The sequence below is a fragment of the Amblyomma mixtum genome, chromosome 2 (assembly GCF_055824585.1).
Source record: "Amblyomma mixtum isolate Tamu chromosome 2, ASM5582458v1, whole genome shotgun sequence".
Taxonomy (NCBI): Eukaryota; Metazoa; Arthropoda; class Arachnida; order Ixodida; family Ixodidae; genus Amblyomma; species Amblyomma mixtum.
The window spans coordinates 287,585,544-287,608,472 of NC_143013.1; the positions used below are offsets into that span (position 1 = coordinate 287,585,544).

General features: G+C 49.2%; 1 protein-coding gene across 7 annotated transcripts in view; it reads left to right on the forward strand.

Annotated features, from left to right (window-relative positions):
* Positions 1-936: 936 nt before the first annotated feature.
* LOC149364390 (uncharacterized) overlaps positions 937-22,929 on the forward strand; it is a 41,528-nt gene continuing 19,535 nt past the window's right edge. For 4 of the 7 annotated variants that reach the window (XM_089574323.1, XM_089574322.1, XM_089574325.1 and 1 more), the window contains exon 1: positions 937-1,600. In XM_089574323.1, coding sequence (XP_089430449.1) covers positions 1,411-1,600 — 190 coding nt within the window. In that variant the 5' untranslated portion in view covers positions 937-1,410. Of the gene's footprint in view, positions 1,601-19,386; positions 19,516-22,241; positions 22,744-22,929 lie in introns of those variants that run through there. The other 3 variants (XR_016289178.1, XM_089574326.1, XM_089574329.1) reach the window with 1 other exon arrangement.

Consider the following 22,929-nt stretch of genomic DNA (forward strand, 5'->3'; position numbering starts at 1 on the left):
AGGGAGAAGTCTCACATTTTGTGCTTTGAAACGCGGCCGCCCTGGCGGAGCTAAGCCTTGCCTCCAGCCGGAGCGCAGGACTCTAGGCACCGTTGAGCACGCCTTATTCAAAGTGTTGTTCGGGGTCTGGAGCTGTTCTGTTCTGTCATTGAGGGCACAGCCCTGGCGTCCACGGTGTATGAGGATGCTACTGCACCTTTAATTTCTTTAAACGACCTAGTGGCTTGGGGCACATGATTGCTGTAGGCGAACGGAGGCAGTTGCTGCAGAGAAGTCACGCTCGTTTTTCAACCTGTGGTATGAATGCTGGCGTCGGAACACTATCACACAACACCGCTCCAGAGCGCCCTCGCGCTGCTTCCTTGGATAGCTGGGCTAGTTTTGGGTTAGGCGTCCTCGAGTTGCTTCCTTCGAATGTTAGGCTAGTGTTAGGTTATTGCCGGCGGCTGGAGAAACATTGGCGGGGGGCACTCTTGTTTAGATGCGAGTCCTTTAGCTGCCATGTGTGGGTAAAGGGGCGGTGTTGGTAAAGTTGCCGTCAGTCAGTCGCATCTAGGAACACCGCCTTGTAGAAGCTGGTGTGAAGGGCGTGACACAACGAGTTGCCAGGACTCGCGAGCGAGAGGAGCAAATGGAATAAGGGACGTAGCGTCCGAAGCAGTGGCCCTTGACCATACGTCAGGCAGGCATGTGCTACAAACCACCCGTAAAAGATTCAAAGATCCTCAAATACGAAGGGGCTAAGCATGACGCACCCGTTAAGGATTCCAGGGCACTCACGTTCATCTGCCAGCGATGAAAGCCCATCCACCATAACCGTGCAAGAGAACCTGTAACTAAACACAAATACTAAAAATAATAGCCCGAGTGTGATTAGTACGGGCAAGGGAAAGCTGCTAGCTCTCATCATCCCCATTACCACGAATGACTAAACGCCACGTAACAATTTCGGCTTCGCGTCTTTCGGCAAAGCGGGCACGATTTTTGTGGAGGTAATACTGTTGCACAAATCCCTGTAATTAATTTGGGTGAACCTTATGGCGTTGGTTAAATTTACATTTGTGCGGTCGCCAAAAGAGAAGCCGCAAAAAATGGGTCTGTGCAGCTGACGTCTGGTGCCTGTAGCGGGCATAAATGTGATAGCAGGGTCAGCACATTTCTTATGAACGCTGAACCCGCTGATTTATTGAAAATAAAGCGAACGCAACTCGGTCTCAGAAGCTTATTATTCGGATTATTGTGAATCCTATAGTTAAGCTGGTGTTCATGCACAGGCAGTGAGGATTAAATGCGAAGATTCTGGAGGACCAGAAATACACCCTGCTGTCGCGAAAACGTTTGCAAAAGCGATGTCGAGTTTTACAGCGTGTTTTTTAGTAAAAAGTCAAGTTAGAGCCCGTCTCGACGTCGATGTTACTCCATTCAGTACGAACCATTCTACTAGCTTTCCGCAACGCTTGCGAGGGTATGCGAAACTTAGTCACGAAACTGGAGCGTCTACAAAATCTCTCTTGTACAGCAAACTCACGTCACGGAGCATCGCAGCAATGGGGAGCCGGACCGAGGGATGCTGCAAGCAAACTCATCGCGGACAACGTCTGTAAGCATATTTTGTGTGCTCCCCGTCGCTGCGTGTTGTTGCGTATTTGCGACGTGGAATCCTCCGCTGTCTGCCTTTCATGCGCTTGCCCCAGAGATCATAATGACACTCATCATAGGCACATTTCTGTCGGTGGCTGAAACTGAAGTGTTGCAAGGGGGTGAGCGATGTGTTCCCGGAAAAGGGAAATGCCCAATCTTTCCGAGAGTTATTCGGTAGTACTTGTAGGGGCTACTACTTCCGTACTTCTAAACCAGGGGTTGGGAAGTTCCGTACTCCTATGTCAGGGTTGGGAAGTAGCACTCTATGCGACGCGTTTGTTGGTCTGCTCTGCGCGCAGGTGTGGAACAATCGCAACAGTTCCAGGGTAGGCGAGGCAGTCTTGAAAGGTGAAGAAAGTGGTTCGGCATATTGAGCTCAGTGGTAGTACTCTGCTGTGTGTTGTGAGTTGATTGCTGTTGAAGCTGTGGGCTTAGCTGAGAAATTCTCGGCAACATAGAAAACGTTTTTCCGTCCAAACATGACTAGGATAAAAAAAACAATTCTCTTCAGGGAGAAAGGATCAGCGTGAGATTGTTCTTGAAGTAGTTAACATCGTGACGACGCCAGGCATTACGGCACTGCCGCTGAACCCCTTCGCCAGTGCGATATAGCTGCGAAAGCCTGTGCATGATTCGCGTGATTCATGTCTAAGGTCAAGTGCCCACGGCACCACTGGCAGTGTCGTCGGTTCAAATTCGATTGCCAAAAGTGGCCTCTACTGTGGTGTTGAGGCCAGGGTCATGGCCATGCTACCGGCCGTGCCACGGGAGAGACGTCGAGCCCTGACAACTTTGTACACTTGCACTGTCTTCATTTGTCTTCCTACGCTGTGCACTAGTCGGCTACAGCAGCGGAATAGGGCATGTAGCCGCCGTGGTGGCTCAGTGGTTAATGGCGCTCGGCTGCTGATCTGAAAGGCGCAGGTTTGATCCCGGCCGCGGCGGCGAATTTCGATCGAGGCGAAATTCTATAGGCCCGTGTACCGTGCGGTCAGCTCAAGTTAAAGGTCCCTAGGTGGTCGAAATTATCCGGAGCTCTCCACTACTGTGTCCCTCATAACCAGTGGCATTTATTGAGGTTAAACCCCTCAACCGAAACCACATATTAATAACGTCCGCACAGCGAGGGACCCTGCCTAGGATAGCGCGTCCGCAAAAATTATGACCTCGCATACACCACTGTCTAGCCTTGTATATAGCCCTTGTGTGCTCGCTGGCGAGACGGGGTTGCCAGGTGAGCTTTCAACGTCTTTCAGAAAGTGTTATATGCTCCATGGGAAGCTTTTAGTGCACCTTTCAGCTTTGGCCCACTCAATATGACCACTTCGGTAGCGGTCATGTAATAGGCTGCAGCATCCTTCTTGTCGTGGCGGCTGTTTGTGAGAAACTCTTTGGTATGCTCGTTTAGTCGCTGCTTCCTGTGGCTTGATTGTCGTGAGCGGCGAGAATTCCGAACTTTAGCTTTTCAGAATATCCTTTAACCATAATTTAGGCAAGGCATTAATAGCGGGAACAGTGACAACGAATCGCTCGATTGGTGGGTATGGACATGAGCTTCCGCCGAGAGTCGGCGGCGTAGAACGCGGAGTCGCGTGCCGAAGATGGCGTAGTCACGTGAAATTGACTTAGACCGTGTGCACGAGCGCCTATAATGTGACTATGCATGCGGCAATTCGTCCAATAAATAGTGTTTTGCCATGTCTTTCATCTTATGTGCACAGCATTTCGTCGGTAGTCATTCTTCGTGCGCATGACTCGGCGTTCGCAGGGCACCTCCGCCGCCTGGTTGACTGCTCATCGCTCCTTTGTCTTCAAGCTGTGAGTGCCTGCTCCACTGCACCGTGTGGAAGCATAGGGCAGGGACGCCACAATGACACTCCTCATGTCCAGCTTGCAGTCGGTAACCCAGACGGAAACGCAGCCAAAGGGCGGCAGAATACAGCTTCGACTCCGATTTGCCATCCGAAGAGGTAAATGTTCAGCTCTTCCGCGACCAGTCGGAGTTTTCTTATTGGTGTGGGGGATGGTTTCACCTTGTCGTTCTCCTCACAAACCCAGCCGCGGCGGCCGCGCTCTGATGAAGACGAAATGCATAAGGCGTTCGTGGGGCTGTGCGATATCGGTTATTGTGCCGGCCAGTGTGCGTTTGTGATTCTCAGGTGGTCAAAATAGCCACCTTTCAGTTCGATCTTTCGCCTTTCCCAAGCGGCCCTAGAAGTGACAGTTTGTGCGTAATTTTTAAGGCGGAAGCCTTTAATGTCTCATCGTTGTAAGCAGCAGTTGTCGACAGAAATGTCACGCTTTTCAATTGGTCGAAACGGTCGTGACGTCACAGTGCGCGAATTTCAAACGGGGCCAATTGTACTTTGGCTAGTAACCATGCAACCAATTGAAGGGATCGTATAGTGATGCTCCAAGTAAGTGGGACTGAGCTTAGGTAATTGCTTAATTATCCAATTACCTTAATTAACTTTTCTAGTCAGGCCACATAAATAAATAAAACCGAGTAGGAAATTGGTCGAGCTCGGGAATCAAACCCCGGTCTACGGCGTGCGAGACGAGCATGCTATCCACTCCGCCATGCCAGCTCGATGGTTTGGAATGAACGGTGTCTTCGCTCACTCCGATCCTCCTCCTTTCCCTTCCGGCGAGGTTTAGGTGTCCACCGAGATATGAGAGACAGATACATTTCCTTTCCTCAAAAACCAATTTACCGACGAGCGAGGTGTAGAACCGAATGGGCGATGGCGTTCCAAGGACTCCCTGGCATCGTTGCAAGACGCTGTCACGTTGCACTCTTAGAAGCGAAGCTTAACATCTTAACCACAAGTCAGTGACCACACTTTAGGACAAAAAAGTGCCCCCTTGAATTTTGACGGCTGTCCACCGAGATATGTGAGACAGTTACTGCGTAATTTCCTTTCCTCAAATGCAATTTTCATTTTCTTCATTACGGGCCCTCTTTGTCTTCTTTCACTCCCACTTCCTGCCTTCCTCTACGGTGCGGTTCACGTGTCCACCGAGATGACAGAGAATTACTGCGCCATTTGCTTTCCTCAAAAAGCGTTGCGTTCAAAGGGCAACGCATCGCGCCGAACGGGAGGTGGCGTTCCGTGGACTCCCTGGCAGCGCTAGAACACGCTGTCGCGTTCCACTCCTAAAAACGAAGCTTAAGCGTCATTAATTAGCAGCTAATTAATATCCAGGCATTAATCAGTAATTAACCATTAAGTATAGATTTGTTAGTAATTAGTACTCAATTATATGTGACGCCACCAGTGCCACAGAAGCAGCGAAAGTGGTGCGGAAAGCGCTTCCGCCTATACGCACTTTAGACAGTTAAAGTGCCCCAGAATTTTTGTTCCTAATAACCACTTAAGATTCATTCTTGTTTCTTGGTCGGCAGTGAGTGGACAGTGGGGAGAAACGCGAAATATAATAATGCGTGCGTGTTTAGTCGGTTAAGAGAAAAGGAAAGGCAAGGTATCTGGCTTCCTCTCGGTGGGCACGCCACTATTATGGAGAAGGGATGGAGTGAGAGATGGAAGAGAATAAGGTAGCGTCTTAATGCAGGAATTTTGTCCACCCTGGGTTCGTCAAATCCACTGATGCCACATAGTACACGTGCATCTTTTGCATTTCGCCTTCGTCGAAACGCTGGCGCCGAGTTCGGCGATTAGAACGCTAGCTCACATTGCCCTTAAGACAAAGGTTCCCGGCTCATGTGCCGTTGCCTGTGGGCGTCGTCTTACGTTTTGTGCATAGAAACGTGGCCGCCGTGGCCTGGATGCAACCGGAGTGCAGGACTTAAGGAAACATTGTGCACGGCGCGTGACGCGCGCCTAATTAATTTCAGAGCATTATACGGCTCTGTCGCGTCAGTAAAAAGTGCCCCCAACTTTGTCCGCACGTTTATGCAATTTTTTTGACAAGTGTATGATAGTGTAATTGTGACAGATAGTGTGTGACAAAATATTGCCGTGGGAAAAATTTCGTGGATGGGGTTTATATAGGCCATAAACGCTAAAAACGCGAAGAAATTCTTAGACGTCAAAATAGCCATGGACGTCGATATATTACACGAATGTCAGAGCAGCCACGGACGTCGATATAGTATGTGGACATTTTGCTTTTGCTTTCGCGTTGATTTAGTGTGGGTCGCCGTAATGGCCCCTAGTTTTTCATAGGATTGCTCTGCTTCAGGGGCTGTCCTGTTCAATCCTTGTGGAGAAAGACCCCAATCCTTGTGGGGACAGACCCTGCGTCCACCGTGCGTGGGGCTGCTACTGCACCTTTTCTTTGTTTAAAGAAATGAGTGGTTTGAGGCAACTGACTCCTCTAGGCGAACAATTTCAGTTGCTGCAGAGAAAGCACGCCCGTGCTTCAGCCTGTGATATCAATGCTGCCGTCGCTGCAGTAGAATCGCGCAACACCGCTCTAGGTATCCCTCGAGTTGCTTCCTTCGAGAGCTTGTCTAGTGTTAGGTTATTGCCGTCGGCTTGAGAAACATTGCAGGTTAACATAGTGACGACGCATGGCATTAGTGGCACTGCTGCTGTACTCCTTCGCCAGTGGGAGAGAGCTGATTCATGCCGAAGTCCAAGCGTTCTCGGCACCACTGCCCCTGTTGCAGTTGTCGGTCTAAATGCGATTGCCAGAACTGGCCTCTACTGGGGCGTGGAAGCTAGGGTTATGTCCATGCGACCGGCCGTGCCACGGTGATGTCGTGCCCTCGATTTGGCAGCTTTGTACACATGCATGCAGTCTTCTTCCTTTGTCTTCCTACGCCGCAGATGGTGCACTAGTCTGCTACCCTATGGAAATAGAGCATGTAACCGCCGCGGTGGCTCAGTGTTTATGGCACTCGGTTGCTCACCCAAAAGGCGAATTTCGACGGAGGGGAAATTCTAGAGGCCCGTGTACTGAGCGCTGTCAGTGCACGTTAAAGAACCCCATACAGTCGAAATTTTCCGGAGCCCTCTACTACCGTATCCCTTAGAGACAGTGTCGCTTCAGGACGTTAAAGCCCACAAACGAAACCACGTATTAATAATGCCTGCACAACGAAGGACCGTGCCTAGGATAGCGCGTCCTGCGGCAACACTTGTTGTTAGGGTAGTTGGTAGGACATGCTTCTGAACGAACCAGCGCAAAAAACACAACGGACAAGAAAAAGGCGGAACACGACGGACAGGAGCGCTGATGTGTTTTTTGCGCTGGTTTGTTAAGAAGCGTCCTGCGGGCCCTTGTATAGGCCTTCTGTGCTCGCTGGCACGACGGGGTTGCCAGGTGAGGTTTCAACGTCCTTCACAACAGGTTAAATGCTCTATGAGAAGCTTTTGGCGCGACTTTGAGCCTTGGCAAACTCCCTATGGCCACTTCGGTAGCGGTCATGCAATAGGCTGCAGCATCCTGCTTATTGTGGCGGCTGTGTGTGAGAAACTGTTCGGTATTTAGTCTCTGCTTCCTGTGGCTTGATTGGCGTGAGCGGCGAGAATCCCCAACTTTAGCGTTTCAGAATAACCCTTAACAATAACTTAGGCAGATTGGCGTGAGCGGCGAGAATTCCGAACATTATCGTTTCAGAATAACCCTTAACCATAACATAGACAAGGCATTACAGCGACGATTCTCCGATTGATCGGTACCGACATGGACACCGCGGCGTAGAACGCGGAGTCGCGTGCCAAAGATGGCGTGGTCAAGGGCAATGGATTTGGAGTGTGTGCATGAGCGCCTACCACGCAGCAATTCGTCCGACCAATAGCGTTTTGCCGTGTCTTTCATTATGTGCACTGCATTTCTTCAGTAGTTGTCATTCTTCGTGCGCACGACTCGACGATCGCAGGGCATCCCCGCTTGTGTGACTGCTCGTCGCACCGTTGTCTTCATCCTGTGAGTGCCAGCTCCACTGCACCGTGTGGAAGACTGGGTAGGGACGCCGCCATGACACTTCTCACGCTCAGCGTTCATTCGGTGGCCGAGACTGAAGCGCAGCGAAAGGGCGGCAGGAGACAGCTTCGACTCCGATTTTTCACCCGAAGAGGTAAATGTTGAGCTCTTCTGAGAACAATAGGAAGATTCTTAAATCGACGTCCGCATCGCAGGGCAACCCCGCTTGTGTGACTGCTCGTCGCACCTTTGTCTTCAACCTGCGAGCGCCACCTCCACTGCACCGTGTAGAAGAATGGGTAGGGACACCGCCGTGGCACTCACGCCCGCTTTCAGTCGGTGACCGAGACTGAAGCGCAGCCAAAGGGCCGCAGAACACAGCTTCGACTCCGATTTGTCACCCGAAGAGGTAAATGTTCAATCGGAAGATTTTGTTAGGTGTGGGTGATGGTTTAACCTCGCGAACGCAGCAGCGGCAGCCGCTCTTCTATGGAAGTGAAACGCTTAAGGCGCCCATGGAGCTTTGCGCTAGGATGTGTGCGCGTTGAGGATCCCCAGGTGGTCAAAAATAATCCGGAGCACTCCACAACCACAACCGCTCCAATTTCTGTATTTCACTTCCACCTTTCACCCTTTCCTCACGACCTTGTCGCGGTGTCCACCTAGCAGTGACAGTTTCTGCGCCATTTTTGTTTTCCGAATAACCACTTGCAGGCCCGTTAATGAGTGGATAATAAAGAGAAATCTGAAGTATAGAGTAATGCGTTTCGTTTACATATAGTCTGTTAGGAGAAAAAAAAATTACCGACGATTACGTTACTTCCTAATGCGAAATTTGAGCGCAGCAAATAAGCTGTTTCACCTTTTCGATAGATTGAGGCAAAGAAATCGAGCAACACATGTATGCGCTATCACAGATTTTTTTTTTATTTTTCACACGTATTCCTTTAACAAAGACTCCACTAACAGTTCTTGACAGTCATGAAGGAAGCTTTGTGGTCGGAGAAATAGACTGATGTATGTTCGACTTGGTACACCAATGCTTGATTCTCAAAGACGAGATCTATACAAGTGCCTCGCGAGGTTGTCACAGCCGTGGGACGCGTTACGAGCGAGAGGAACGGGATGTTCTCCCGCATAAGTGTTAGGAAATTGCTGTTTGTCTTTATGTCAACATTAAAGTCCCCCACTACTAACATCGGTGTGGATCGATGGACGGTTAATGCGAGTTGCAGGAAGTGCACGACGTCTTTCGTGAGTGCGGTAGGGGCGAAGTAGGCAGCTACTACCAGCAAGCCGTTGGGCAACTTTGCGGCGCACAGTTCGGCAACTTCATGTGACGTGCCAAACATTTCGACTGGTATTGCAGAGAGACCTGTGCGCAAGTAGATAGCGATTCCCGCCGCTCTGTTGTGGTCTCTGCGAGCACCACAGCAGTATAGGAAATCTATGATTTCGAGAGGCTCTTCGGGATCCATGCAGGTTTCAGCAAAGCAAAGTACAGAGGAATGGCGCAGAATGTGATCGTGGTGTACGTCCTTGGCATGTGCGGCAAGGGAGCGTACGTTAAGAATGTGGTTGTGAATGATGAATCAAGTGCTGCCAGAGAATGACGCGTCCATTGGCTGTCTGCGTGTGTTACTGATGTGTGGTTAACATGTTAAGCTTCGCCTGCAAGAGTGGAACGCGACAGCGTCTTGCAACGCTGCCAGGGAATCCACAGAACGCCATCGCCAATTCGGCTGTACGCCTTGCTGGACGGTAAATTTATGTTTTGAGGAAAGGAAATGTATCTCTCTCGCATATCTGGGTGGACACCTGCACCTCGCCGTAAGGGAAAGGGGGAAGGTGGGAGTGAACGAAGACGCCGTATTAGCTAGACGCGCCTTTGTTCATTCCAAACCATTCAGCTGGCATTACGGAGTGGCTAGCGTGCTCGTATCGCACTCCGGAGACCCTGGTTCGATTCCCCAACTCGACCAATTTCGTTCTCGGTTTTATTGATTTATGCGGTCTAACTAGAAAGGTTAATTAGGCTATTTCATATTTATATTCTTGTATTTCTATCCATCGTGTTCTGTCATTAACCTGTCAATTGTTGGAACTGTCTAGGATGTTCGACACAACGTATATGAAACGAGCAACGTCTTACTGAGTGGGGAAGTGCGTGGTGGTGGAGGGAACGCGGCTTCGTACTTATGTTTTTTTCAGCAGCGTCTCCTTCCGCGGACGCTGTTGTCGCTGCGGCGCGCGTCTTTCTTTTCTTTTCTTTTCTTCTGACCTCTTCATTCTCCTCTATATTAATTAGGCTAATTGATTAATTAAGCAATTAACTAAACTCAGTCCAACTTAGTTGCAGCATCACTATACGATCCCTTTGATTGGTTGCATGGTTACTAGCCAAAGTACAATTGGCCCCATTTGAAATTCGCGCACTGTGACGTCACGAGCATTTCGACCAATTGAAAAGCGTTACATTAGGGGCGGAGCTGGTTACGAGGCCGACGCCGACGCCGACGACGACGCGAAACCCAGGAACGGACGCCAAAGAGCTGCGCTCTAAAAAAAGGCGGGGGTATTTGGATTCCGCGCAGTGGACGTCCGAAACCCTCCAGTGGAGAAGGGATGGTGGGAGAGATGGAAGAGAATAAAGTCGCCTCTTTATGCAGGATTTTCGACCGCCGTGTGCTCTTTAACATGCACTGACGCCACATAGTACACGAGCATATCTCGCATTTCGCCTCCACCGAAACGCTCGCGCCAAGCCCGAGGATTAGAACGGTGGGCGTTAGTGCCCTCAAGACAAAGGTTCCCGGGCTATGCGCAGTTGCCTATAGGCATCCTGCGCATCTAACTCCAGTCTGACGCGCGCGCCACTGGCGGCGGCACGCGCGTCCCTGTCAGGAAGGCGGGGGCAGCCCGACAGCTCCCGCTGTGTTGCGCGCGCCGTCGTGAAACAGTTGTGCGCCTCCTTCCTGAGCATAAAAAGCACAAAACAACAGTGGGACACATTGCTGTGTTGTAGTATGCAATAATACATATATAAATTCGTCCGGGACAAGGTTTTATGCGACATTGGGAGACGGCCCACCCGTCGCGATGGGCAACACGCGCGCGCGGTTTCTAGTCAAACAATGGGCAAACCCTGGCGGAAGACGCGTACTTGGCTCATGCATTACCTCCTAGACAGGTTTTTGAGTCATGGCACATTCAACAGACGTGGAGGAATGCTGATGGCGCTCTGGGAACCCTTCCTCTCTTCTTGCTGCCACGATTTCCAGTCATTGACTTGGCTGTCAACAATATGTGGGCTTAAAAAGCCAGGAATAACTCGCCCGCAGTCACACCTAAGCAAGAAGCCCAAACTTTGCGCTGCAAAGAATTGTTTGCCTTAGTTCCAGCTATACGCAGAATCCTTGCTCGCTTCCACTGCGCCTTGTAGTCCAGCGTCTTTTTCGACAGTAAAGTCACGTTTTCAGGGGCAACGGCAACATGCTCCTGATAAATCTTTGCCTCCACGTCTGAACGGCTGGGTGATAATTTATTTCAGTAATCGTATATCCCAATGTCGAAGAGTCAGGGTACTTGTACTAAATGCGTAGAAATTAAACATACCTTGCAATGAAATTCCGCTTTTTGAGCACAAACTTTCTGCAAGAATCCTGCATGAAATCGCCGGGATACTCCTTTTTTGCAGAATCTCAGTCAAAAAGTTTTATGTTTTCTGCAGGAGTTTCAGTACGCACAGGCACTTCGCCGCAGCTTGCATTCTGTTCTGCTTGCAAAACCTCGTTCATTAGACATCTCATATCACCAAAATCCATATATCCATATCACCATATCACCATATCACCAAAATACTGACGCATGTGTTGTAGCGATAATGGCCTAGCAGTTGCTGAAAAAAAGAGAAAATATGAGTGGCAGATTACGCAATGGGCACATCATTTCAAGGCGTAGTTTGAACAGGGTATTGCACATTGAACCCCGAAGGTGCGGCGAACAACAATGTTATGAAATCAGGTTTCCGCCGTTCGCTCAGAAACTGGAGTTTTCTATTCCCCTTCAATGTTATGCCGTCTGGCCTTCTTTGAAAGTTCAGGGTAAGCCTTTCTAAATGCAAGAACACCCCAGGCTTGCGGGTGGCTCGTTTTGGGTTGGATGTTCGAGAATTTTTTGAATGGTATTGTGATCGTTGGGGCCAAAGCCTCAGCACTGTGGAGATCAGCAGACTCTCAGCAATACTGAGGGGAAGTGGAAAAGGACAAGAACTCTACTGCAGGCTGCGCTGCAGAACTATCAGCCATCCCTATATAGAAAAAAAAAAAAACTCATGAAAGTTATACGCAAGGACAGAGCGCAGCTATGAGAATGTGCTGCATCCGTAGGGAAGTAAAGACAATAAAATCGAGGAGGAGTGTAGTGAGGCGCGCCTTAATGGTCGCTTTCTCGCAATCATGGCGAGGGTGCGCGTGCAACAGAAGTAAATGAATGCATATTCTTTGTGACAGTTACATGCATTTGTTACGAAGTTGTAAACTTTTTGAGCCCTCGATAATTTTTCTGTCATGAATTCTCTGACTTCGTTTTTTTTGCTTTGATTCGCTTTATGTTGTGCTCTGTGCGTTTTTTTCCCCTTCTGTGTGACTCGCGCGTTTCCTCACAACTTCCGCGTGCGCCGCGTGCTGTACCTTCTGCTATCCCGGCAGCCCCCATGGCTGCGCCGCGTCTGAAGAACAGTGCGGGGAGCCAGGACCTGAAGGCCGCTGTTCACGTCCTCCTCTAGCCGTGTTTACATGAAAGCGACAACTGCCGCATCACATCGCATCGCATCAACTTTCAAGCGCATCGCATTCATGTACACTGCGATAATGCGATAGGAAAGCGCATCACATCATGCGCCAGACGAGGGTGGCTTGCGGCGGGTAAGTCGACTTTCGCATAGCATGTAAACACGATCGTATCGCCTTATGTATTATGGGAAGTGAATTTGCTGCGGGCCTGGAGCGCTCGCCGAGCTGCGGGACAGCAAAATGGCGAGCCCCATAACGCCTGTTCCCGCCGCCGCCGCGATGCCCGCTCCGCGAGCATTTTTTTCGCAGGAAGAAACGACAGCATTTCTTGCTATAATCAGCGAAATGAGAATTGGAGAACTGCTCGACTCGCGTCGTCAGCGAAACCAAGTTCATTTCATACGTGTTCAAGAAGAAATGAATCGCCTTGGCTACGCATGGACATGGCAGCAATTGCGGACCCACTGGAAAAATTTAAAAGGGAAATACAACAAGGTACGTCAAGTGGTTTATATCCTGTTTACCGAGTCGTCCGAGCTCGCCAACCACTTAGCACTCATGCTTCGAATTCGTTATTTTGTGTATGCTAGGAAAGAGAGCTGCAGAAGCTGAGTGGAGCAGCGCCGTCGAAGTGGCGGTGGTTCAAAGAAATGACTTCCATCTTGGCCCATCGTCCTATGGTTGAAGCTCAAGAATACGGCTTGGATAGCGACGCAGCAGTCGAAGCTGAATACAGCCGCGGAGGTAAAGCATGCATAGTTAGCGTGACTATTTTCGACCTTTCGGTACAATGGAACGAAATGTTGCGTCGGTCGTCGGTCGGCGCAGCGCCTAAAATGTGCCTCGCACCGTCGATCAATACACCAGATCGACGTCACGCTTTTGATAGGCCCTTTGCAAGACCTCGAAGTCAGATTCAGTTCGCACCGACAGCTACCCCTGTTTGGAAATATAATAGGTGCAGTGCTGGCGCGTTGTGTTCTACCTCCGAGCATAAGCACACGTCGCCGCCGTCCTGCCTTGGCTCAGCCGGGTGGATTGTCAACTGAGCCGAGATGAAGCGTTGTCAGGTTGCCGCGCGTTTCAGGTGTGCGGAAAACAAAACGTTTCGACAGAGTTACCAGTCTGACTGGTTTTAATAACTTTAGCGTACTTTGAGGCATCTACAACCAATACTTTTAACGCGACAGCGTTAAGGCTCCCACGATGTGGAAAATCCGGCGCCGTCGTTGTCGTCGTCGGCGGCGGCGTTGTGAGCGAAAAATCCTGATCATTACAGCTTTGTTTTTACCCTGCCTTCTCCTAAGATTTCCTACACTGGGTTTCACTGCATGCAAGCAGTGTCTGCCTCTGGCTTTCTAATGCTATTTTATGCTTGTATACAGAAAGGAGTGATGACGACGACTGGCAGCAGCTTAATTCTGACGGCCCAGCCCCATCAGCTGACGACTGTACACAGTCACCTGGATGCAGCACAGACTCGACCCAAGGCAGTTCAATTTGTAAGCGGCTATGTTTTCATATTTTCTTACATGTAATCTCTTTATCTTAGGATAAATATATTTAATGTGGTCATTTTGGATGGGTATTCTTGAGCTGTAATAAGAGATTCAGTTTCTCATGTAGAGATGCACCGTTTTAACAATACATTGCAATATTATGCCGAGCTCTTAGGTTACTTGGCAAATCAGCTTATTTCGATCTTACATTTTAAACACCAGAAACCAGAATAGGTACATTGGCTGAGGATAGCAGTTTAGTTTTTATTTGCTTGTGCCATTTTCTTTATTTTGCAGATTACTAGAGGAGCGCAAAACTTTTCTTCCTTGGAACTAGCATAGAAGCCAAATGTTTTGTTATTGCTTTCAGGAGTTCAGTCGTTATTCACAATTACTTTTTTTTATTCTGCGCAGCAAGCAATGCCAGCAGTTCTGCGCCGCCACCTAAGCGCCCCAGACGAGGCAAGCATTCAGAGCTTGCAGAGCTCATGGAACAGCAACACAAACGAACTTCTGAAATGCTAAAGGAACATGCTCAGCTCACCTTTCAGCATCACAAGGAGCTTATAAGAGAGGAAAATGCCTCGTTTAAAGAAATACTGGCTGGGATATCTGCCTCGTTCCAGCAGGGAATGCAAACGATGTTATCGCAGCTAATTAGCCAGCCCCCGCAGCTAGCACAGGCATTTGATCTTCAGCAAGTGTACACCCGTCCTGTGTGGGCATTTAGTGATGCAGTACCACAGCCTGCGCAACGGAGCAGCAAGCCAGCAAGCCAGTTCGGGAATAGCGCGCATCAGTTTGCCCGCAATGCGCCAGTGTTCGTAGGGCCACACCAGCCTGTAAACACAATGCAGTACGGCACTCAGCTTCGGGGCCCGCTCATGGATCAGGACACTGGGCACCTGTCAAGCACTCAAAGTCATCCTGCGGAAGTTTTCAGCGACACACAAGCACGACAGGACCATCCAGAAGACACCTGAATGCACTAAAACGTTTTATTTGTGCCATAACCGCTTCTACAAAGATGCCTATAGTTGTCAGTTGCACCGAATAAAATTCTTGTGCAGTGAATTTGCGTTAATATTACATGATGAGCATACGATAAATATTCACCATGTTGAAGAACGTAGTGGAAAACACTGGGCTAAGTAATCGCACAAAAAGTCCCGCACTCCACAAACAGACCCTGTGTTGACAGGTCTTGTTGAAGGCTGTCGAAATAGATTTTGCTCACAGTCGCTAACATCTGCCATCCAGATATCAGTAACGGTTTCACCCCTCTCTTCACAAAAGTTGTGCAGTATGCAAGATGCAAGTATTACTTTCGGCATAAATTTATAGTTGATGTCGGCTTGCTTCAATGTTACACGCTATCGCCCCTTTAATCTTCCAAAAGCATGTTCCACAACATTTCGGCCGCTACTGTGGTACACATTAAATGATTCCTGCTCCCTGGTGAGATTTCCCTGCGATGCAGTGTATCCTTTCAGTATCCAAGGCAAAGCAGGATATGCCGGATCCCCCAGCAGCATGAAAGGAATCGCTCTGCCCTGGAAAGCTTTTTCTCCCTGTGGGAGGAGTTCGTCGCTTCTCTGGTACAAAGAGGACAGCCTGAGTACGGTGGCGTCAGCCGCACTACCAGGCACATTGCATGTCACACTGCGAAATCTGAAAAACAGAAGTTCATTTACTGAGATTGTTATGATGCTTGTAGTCATCCTAAATTCGTAAGGCACTGTGTTAGCAATAGCTTTCGCATTCACTTACATCCACTTCCATCTGCACTGCTACAAAGCAAGACATATACATACACGTGCACAACTAACGAACAGCTTTACCTAGAATGAGTTTAGAAGACCTCAAAGCTGCTAAAATGTGGCTTACCGGCCTCGTTCGTCCACTACTGCTTGCATGTTATATGAGGGCCACATCTTCCTATTCACAAAGTCACGATATCCCTTCTTGGGTGCTCTAACAGGAATGTGTGAGCCATCAATTGCCCCGAAAATTTGTGGCAGGTGGCATCTTGTTTCAAAATTCTTTGCAATTGCTGCCGCTTCTTCTGCAGAAGGCAGAGTTATGAATTTCTTGAGGTAACGTTCCACTAGGGTTTGGCAAAACATATACACACAATTTTTAACGCTGCTCTTATGGATGCCGAACTGATTTGCCACGACTCTGTACTCAGCACAGCTTGCCATTTTGTATAAAGCTATGGCCACTCTTTTTTCCACTGGAAGTGGCGGTCGCACACAGTACGGCTGGGGTGACATATAAGGCGCCATAAGAGCGACTAGTTCGTCAAATGAAGCACGGCTCATCCTGAAGTTTTCCTTCCAGTCACCATCGGTGAACTCCGTTTTCGCAATACGGTCCCACCAGTCCCCAGAACGTGTCTTCATCCACACAGTTCTTTTGTTGTGTTCCATTTGCGGTAGAGCCCCTGCAAGATAATGCAAAGCAAAGCATTTTATTCAGGCGGAAGTTTGCCTAGGAGACAGAAATAAAGGCAAAAAAAAATGCCCGACTCAGCCCCCTTACCCCCCACACACATCACTCAGCAAGAGTGCAGAAATACACAAAGCGATAGCTTACAAAAAAATACATTGAAACACAGTGAAAACGACTAACAATAAAACGAGAAATACACAGCTGTGAAACAAAACAAAAACAAAAGAGGTAATGGAGAACATTAAACCACGAGAAATACACGGGTATAAAAAATGTCAGTTATATATAAATACAGAGAAATAGGCGTTAATCATATGAGTCCATTTAATATTAAGCCTGTGTCAGGTTTGTTACTTGACACACCGAAGAAAAGAAAACAGAACCCCTCAAACTTCTGTGCGCACAAGGTATGCGTTTATGTTCTTTTTAAATGCTTTCAGTGACACACTTCCTCTGATGACATTCATAACTTTGTCGTGTTCATTCAAGAATTCAGGAAGCTTGTACGTTAATTATTGTATTCCGTAGTTTACGAAAGCCTAGAACGAAAACTATGAAAGGTAATGCTCTGAGCGGCCGGTGCCAGAATTGCTGCAATACTGCACCAGCAAATTTTATGATTGTTAAGTATGTGATGCGATCTTTTTCTTTGAAAATGAGCCAAAGCCCTAGTAGTTTGCTCTCACCTTGCATAAGAGCCCACAGATTGACGGCCGAAATCGCCGCTGCTCCGGTCGCGCGCAGACACACTTCTCGATAAGCTCTCCATATCCGACGGCGACGCTGCTGGTGTTGTATGCGAGCGACCGTGACCAGAAGGATGTGAAAGTTCGTCCACGCTGACAAAAGCAGTAGGACGTGCAAACGCAATCTTGCATTTAAAAACATGCTTCATACAATCGGGAATACACCCCGCAGACGACGAACCGGGCAAAAACCGCAGGAAAAAATACCGGAAACCGGCTGCGCCGGAAGCGCTGCCTTGCTTTCGATACACGACACCATGCGCCGCTACCATCCCGCCACATAGATGATCCGCTACATGTAAACCCTGACGCATAGCATTACCGTGATGCGCTACGCAATGCGATACGCTACTGTCGTGTTCTATCGCTTTCATGTAAACGCGGCTTCTGTGTCGATGTCCGCGACTGAAGCGCACGAAAGGCCTGCTGTCCCTCGCAGCGGTCGCTCGCACGTGTAAACCGAACGGTGAGTACCAAGTCTCGGTGGGGGCTGTTGGCAATGCTCATAGATGTGCGTAATGGTGACTGTTGGTTGTTCTTCACGATGTGTTTTTTGCTTTTTGGGCTGCTTTCGGCGGTGGTCATGCCACTCATCTGAGGCCGTTCTGTAACACAGGGTATGGTTCGAAGTTAGACCACAGCGCTTTGGAGAGCTTCGAGCATGATTGCCTTGCTTTGGCGTTCTGTGCGGAAATTAAAGCCTATAGATGCTCGTGCTGATCGCATCGCCCGAACAAGCAGCTTAGGGACTGGTGGAACCTGCTTACAACACTTTCACGATGTCACTGAAGAGCATATATCCGGGAAGGACTTTGCTCTCTGCTCTAAGTAATAGTCAGCGCAGGAAGTACAACCACGTGAGGAGGGTTCGAAGGGCTCATGAAAACGAGGGACGTTTCGATTTGTACATAGTGTATATTGCTGTCCTGCCCCTGTCTTTTGTTCTAGCGCTGCCCCCGGATTACACGGATTACGTGTGAGAATGCGAAAGCATTACTGTCCCTGGCTGCACTGACACTGACACCCACACGCAGGTACATACGCGAACACCCGGTACGCTGTAGGACTCACGGTTGCATCACAATTTCGATGCGAAATTTGTTTTTGAGGAAACAAAACGGCGGAGTAACTGTGTCACACTACGGTCGGCAGCGCAACCGCGCCTTAAGGAAAAATATGAGTCTTGGAAGGCACGCTATTGAAGGTACATATGTCGTCGGTTCGAATCCCTGTCGCAAGGTGGCTTCCATCTTGACTAGCACATGTAAGCTACATGCAACTAGAAATCGTGTGACACCACACGGGACGCTGTGCTTATAAACGGTTGGGTTTACAGTTTCGGTATGAACGTTGTCAGCCACTTAGCGGTTGGCCAGTGGCGAGTTTATGAAGACGAACGACATGTATCTGATTGTACGGCGAGGTGGTGCTCGTCTTTTTGTGTCGGTCGTTCGGGTGCTTGATGACGTAACTTGCTTGCATCGCTGGGGTTTTCTGTAGCATCTGCGATTACACATGCAAACACACACACGCCGCCGGCTTTTCTCGTGATGGGAGTGGTAATGCTTTCGAACTGATAAGATCCCGACAACCACAGCCGTAACTTATGGGAGTGCCTTTCCAGAAAGTGGCGTGGCATGTGTGGCATGCTGCACTACCGGCCTCGCTCACTGGCGTGGCAGCGTTGTCAGGTGAACTTTCAGCGTCCTTCAGAAAAGCAAAGTGATCGACGATCGATATTTTCCCGCGGAAAATAACTCCACGAACCGAGAAACAGATTGGCCCACACCCTATCGGCACTTTGTTAAGGGTCATGTAATGCGGTTGGCATCCCGCCTGTCATGGCGGTTGTGTGTGAGACTGCTTGCGGAATGGGGCATCAATTGAAGTTCATGCAAAGGAGTAAGCGCGCAAAAATTCATTTTCGCATTGCCTGTTCGCAGAGAGTCGAGAAACGTTCCGGTATGCTGGTTTAGTCTCTACTTTCGGTAGCTTGCTGCAGCTTGACGGGTGAGAACTCCGAACCTCAGCCTCACTGTAGAGCAATAGCGAGGATAGCGTTGAAGATTCGCTGTACACGAATAATTGTTGTGAATCTGACTTGTGCGCCCGTCGAGAGACGACTGCGTAGAACGCGGATCCTTGCGGCAAAGAGGACGAAGTCATGGGCAATGGAGTAGGAGCGTGCACCCGTGCGCCCACAGTGTACGCGCCTGTTTTTCCAGCCTATAGAATTTAGTTCTTCATACACCGCATTTCTTCACTAGATGCCATTCTTCATGCCGGCTACCCGGCGTTCGCAGGACTGCCCGCCTGCTGTTCACGCCTCGGTATTCATCGTGTGTGTGCCAGGCTCTCTGCACCGCATGGAAGACTGGGGCAGGGACGGCGCCACGCCACTCCTCATGCCCAGCCTTGTCAGTGACCGTGACTGAAGCGCAGCAAAGGGCGGAGGACGACAGCTTCGACTCCGACCTGTCGCCCTAAGGGGTAAACCATTAGCTCTACCCAGTCCGATTGGAAGATTCTTGTAGTTCTTGTTGATAGCTTGACGTGGTCGTTCGCCTCGCGGACCCATCCGCGGCGGCAGCATTTCGGTGGAGATGAAACTCAGAAGGCACCCGTGTGCTGTACGATGTCAATGGGCGTCAATGATCCCTATGGGGTCGAAATTAATCCGGTGCATTCGACTAAATCCCTCGTTTTTCTCTCCTTTCGTTTCCACCTTTCCCCCTTTCCTCACGGCGCGGCGGAGGCGTGCACCTAGAAGTGAGACAGTTACTCAAGCAGTTCCATTCCTGAATAACCACTTGTAATTCACGCCTGTTTCGGGCTAGGTAAATAATGAACAGTAAGGTGAAACAGATAATATGGTAAAGCATGCTTATTTAGTGAGAATTCGTTTTGAGAAAGGAAAAACGGGTTCTCTAGCTTTCCGTCGGTGGACGTCCGAACCGCTCTAGTGGAGAAGTAAAGAATGGAAGAAGGGAGCGAAATATGGAAGAGATCAAGTAAGCTCGGAGTGCAGGGCTTCTAATTGTGACCACCTTGAGCTCGTTAACGTGCACTGATGCCCCATAGTACTCGGGCGGCTTTTGCATTTCGCCTCCACCGAAACGCTGTTGTCAAGGTCGGAAATTAGTATAGTGCTTTCATAGCACTTAAGACAAAGGTGCCCGGCCAATGCGTAGTTGCCTTTGCCCGTCTTCTCACGTTTTGTCCACAGAAACGCGGCTTCCGTTGCATGGAGTGGGGGCTGTGTCCCGCCGGAGTGGGACAACGAACTAGTGTGCAGGACGGGAGACGCACGCGTGATTCATAGCATTGTTCTGGTCAAGAAAGTGCCCCCTTCATTCCTTCAGGAAAGAGTCCACGCGTACGAGGTTGCTAGAGCGCTTCTTTCTTTGAAAGTCAGATGAATTAAAGGTGCACTTAATTCTCCTTGCGTCCGCAAATGCGCAACCATTTCGAGTTCCGTTGACTCCTCTTTTACTTTAATGGTAATGTAATTAATCATTAATGGTAACTTTTTAATTTGATAATTAACTGTTTATTTATTACTATCTACAATTTACTACTAATTGATCAATCATTAATGCTTAGTTGTCGTTAAAATGAGCGATTAAACAATTTGTTTAATTAAACTACTTAGATTATCTTTTTACTGTTCATTTCTGGTGGAACTACTAGTAATTCACCAGTTCCACTAATTACTCGTAGTAATTAGCGAAATTAATTGCCTTATTGTTTTGTTATCTATTAATTAGGTCATTTAAACTTTCCATTGAATCATTATTATCATTACAAATCATACTGACACGCTTACTTGATGGTCTCTCACTGGAACCCGTGGTGACACATCCTGTCCACTTGTGCCACTCATTAGGCAAGAAATGCTTTGGCGTTAATAACCTAGAGGCATATGCGCACTTAGTGGCTTGAGGCACCTCGTTGCTTTAGGCGATCGGACGCAGTTCTTGCAGAGAAAGTACGCTTCTGTGTGTCAACCGGGGATATGAATGGTGGCGTCGCTACACCAGAGTCATGCATTACGCGGTTCTAGGGTGCCCTCAAAGTTGCTTCCTTCGATCGGTTGGCTAATGTTAGAACCACTGCCGGGGAGTGCTGTCGTTTCTCTGCTTGTCTTGAAGTTGCCATGCGCCGGTAAAGAGGCGGTGTTTGCAAAGCTCCCGTCAGTCGCATGGAGGGACGACGTCGTTCCGAAGCTAGGCTGAAGGGCGCGGCTTCAAACCAGTGGCCAGGACTCGCAAGCGACGTGAGCAAGCGTAGTGAGGCCCGTCGCGGCCTGAGCAGTCACCCTAGACCAAACTTAATGGTGTGCTCCAAGCCATCCGTTTAAGACGATGCGGTCCTCATGTGCGAGCTGGCGGACTAGAACGCGCCCATTGATTCCAGGGCCCTAAAGTTCATCTGCATGCTGTAGTAATGCATCGATCATGACCGTGCCAGAAGAACTATAGCTAATCGTAAAATACCAAAAATAACCGCAAAGTGATCATTCGCAAAAGCCGAGCGAAAAAGGTGCCAGCTCATTTTCATCCGCGTCACCACGAATGTGTGATGGCAACAGAATTGTTGTCAGTCACGCATCTTGAGGGAAATCGGGCCTGATTTTTAGCAGGGATCGCCGTTCCACTTATCGCTATAGGACATAATTTATGGTGAACCTTATGATGCTTGTTACAAACGACTGCGCAGCTTCCCAAAACGTAAGCATCAACGGACGGGTCTATGTGGCTGACGTCTGGTGGCAGAAGGCATGAATGTGATAGCAGGGTCATCAGTATTTTCATGAAGGCTGAAGCCGCTGATTTCTTGACAAGAAACACAGCGCAACTCGTTATCAGAAGCTTATATATAATTGGAATGACTGTTGGGGACAAGCATATAGTTCGTGCCGTGTCGTCATAAGTTGCCTTACATCTGACGTCGAAGGCGGTGTGGTTGTACACGCACTAAGAAATAAAGGGGGAAGATTACGGGCGGCGTTAAATGGGGCTTGCTGTCGCGGAAGCTTTTGAGAAAAGCGATCCAGATTGACACTGCCTGTATTCTAGTTAGAGCTTGAATTCCAGCCATTCTCGGTGTCGATATTACTGCAGAACGAACCACTCTTCTAGCGTTGTGTAATGCTTGGGAGAGTATGCGCAACTGGGTCACAAAGCTTCACCTGATGCAAAATCCCCTTTGTGCAGCTGTCTCATGTCAAGGAGCAAAGGAGGAACGGTGGTGGGCGCGGACGACTACTACGAGCGTGTCTACTGCTGTTCCGCCTGCAAGCAAGCTCATCGCGGAGAACGCCTTGAAGCCTGGCTTTTGTGGTTTCCGTCGTAGCACAAAGGGGGGTCATGGTACTTTTCGACCCCACGTGAAGCAAGATGCAAACAGGAATACCATGCGCCACTGAGAAAGAGGAAGCTCGGAGGGAGGACCTGCGTGGCGTGACACTTGGAGCCCTCATTTCAGCTTGGAGGTGCTGTTACTCGTTTGCGACGTGGGATACCCAGCTATCTGGCCGTTGTGACTCCTCAGCAAGGTCTTCGTCGTCAGCGTTCGTGTGCCAGCTCTGCCGCGTAGCAAGCGGAGCAGTGCAGCGAGCCGGGACCACATCGTAGCCACCTTTCAGTCGGTGGCCGTAACTGAAGCGCTGCAAGGGGGAGCTGTGAGGACGTCTATTCCGATGTCTCCCCCGGAAAGGTAAGTGCCCGGTAGAGACTGCTGATTGTATGGCATTCCCTGCTTCCGCACGCCTGCTTGGGCGTTGGGAAGTATAGCACCATATGTGCCGCGTTTGTTGGTCTGCCCAGCACGCAGCCATGGAAGGCAGTTGCAAGAGTTCCAGAACTGATCTGCGTAGCTTGGAAAGTAAAGAAAGTGCTGGCG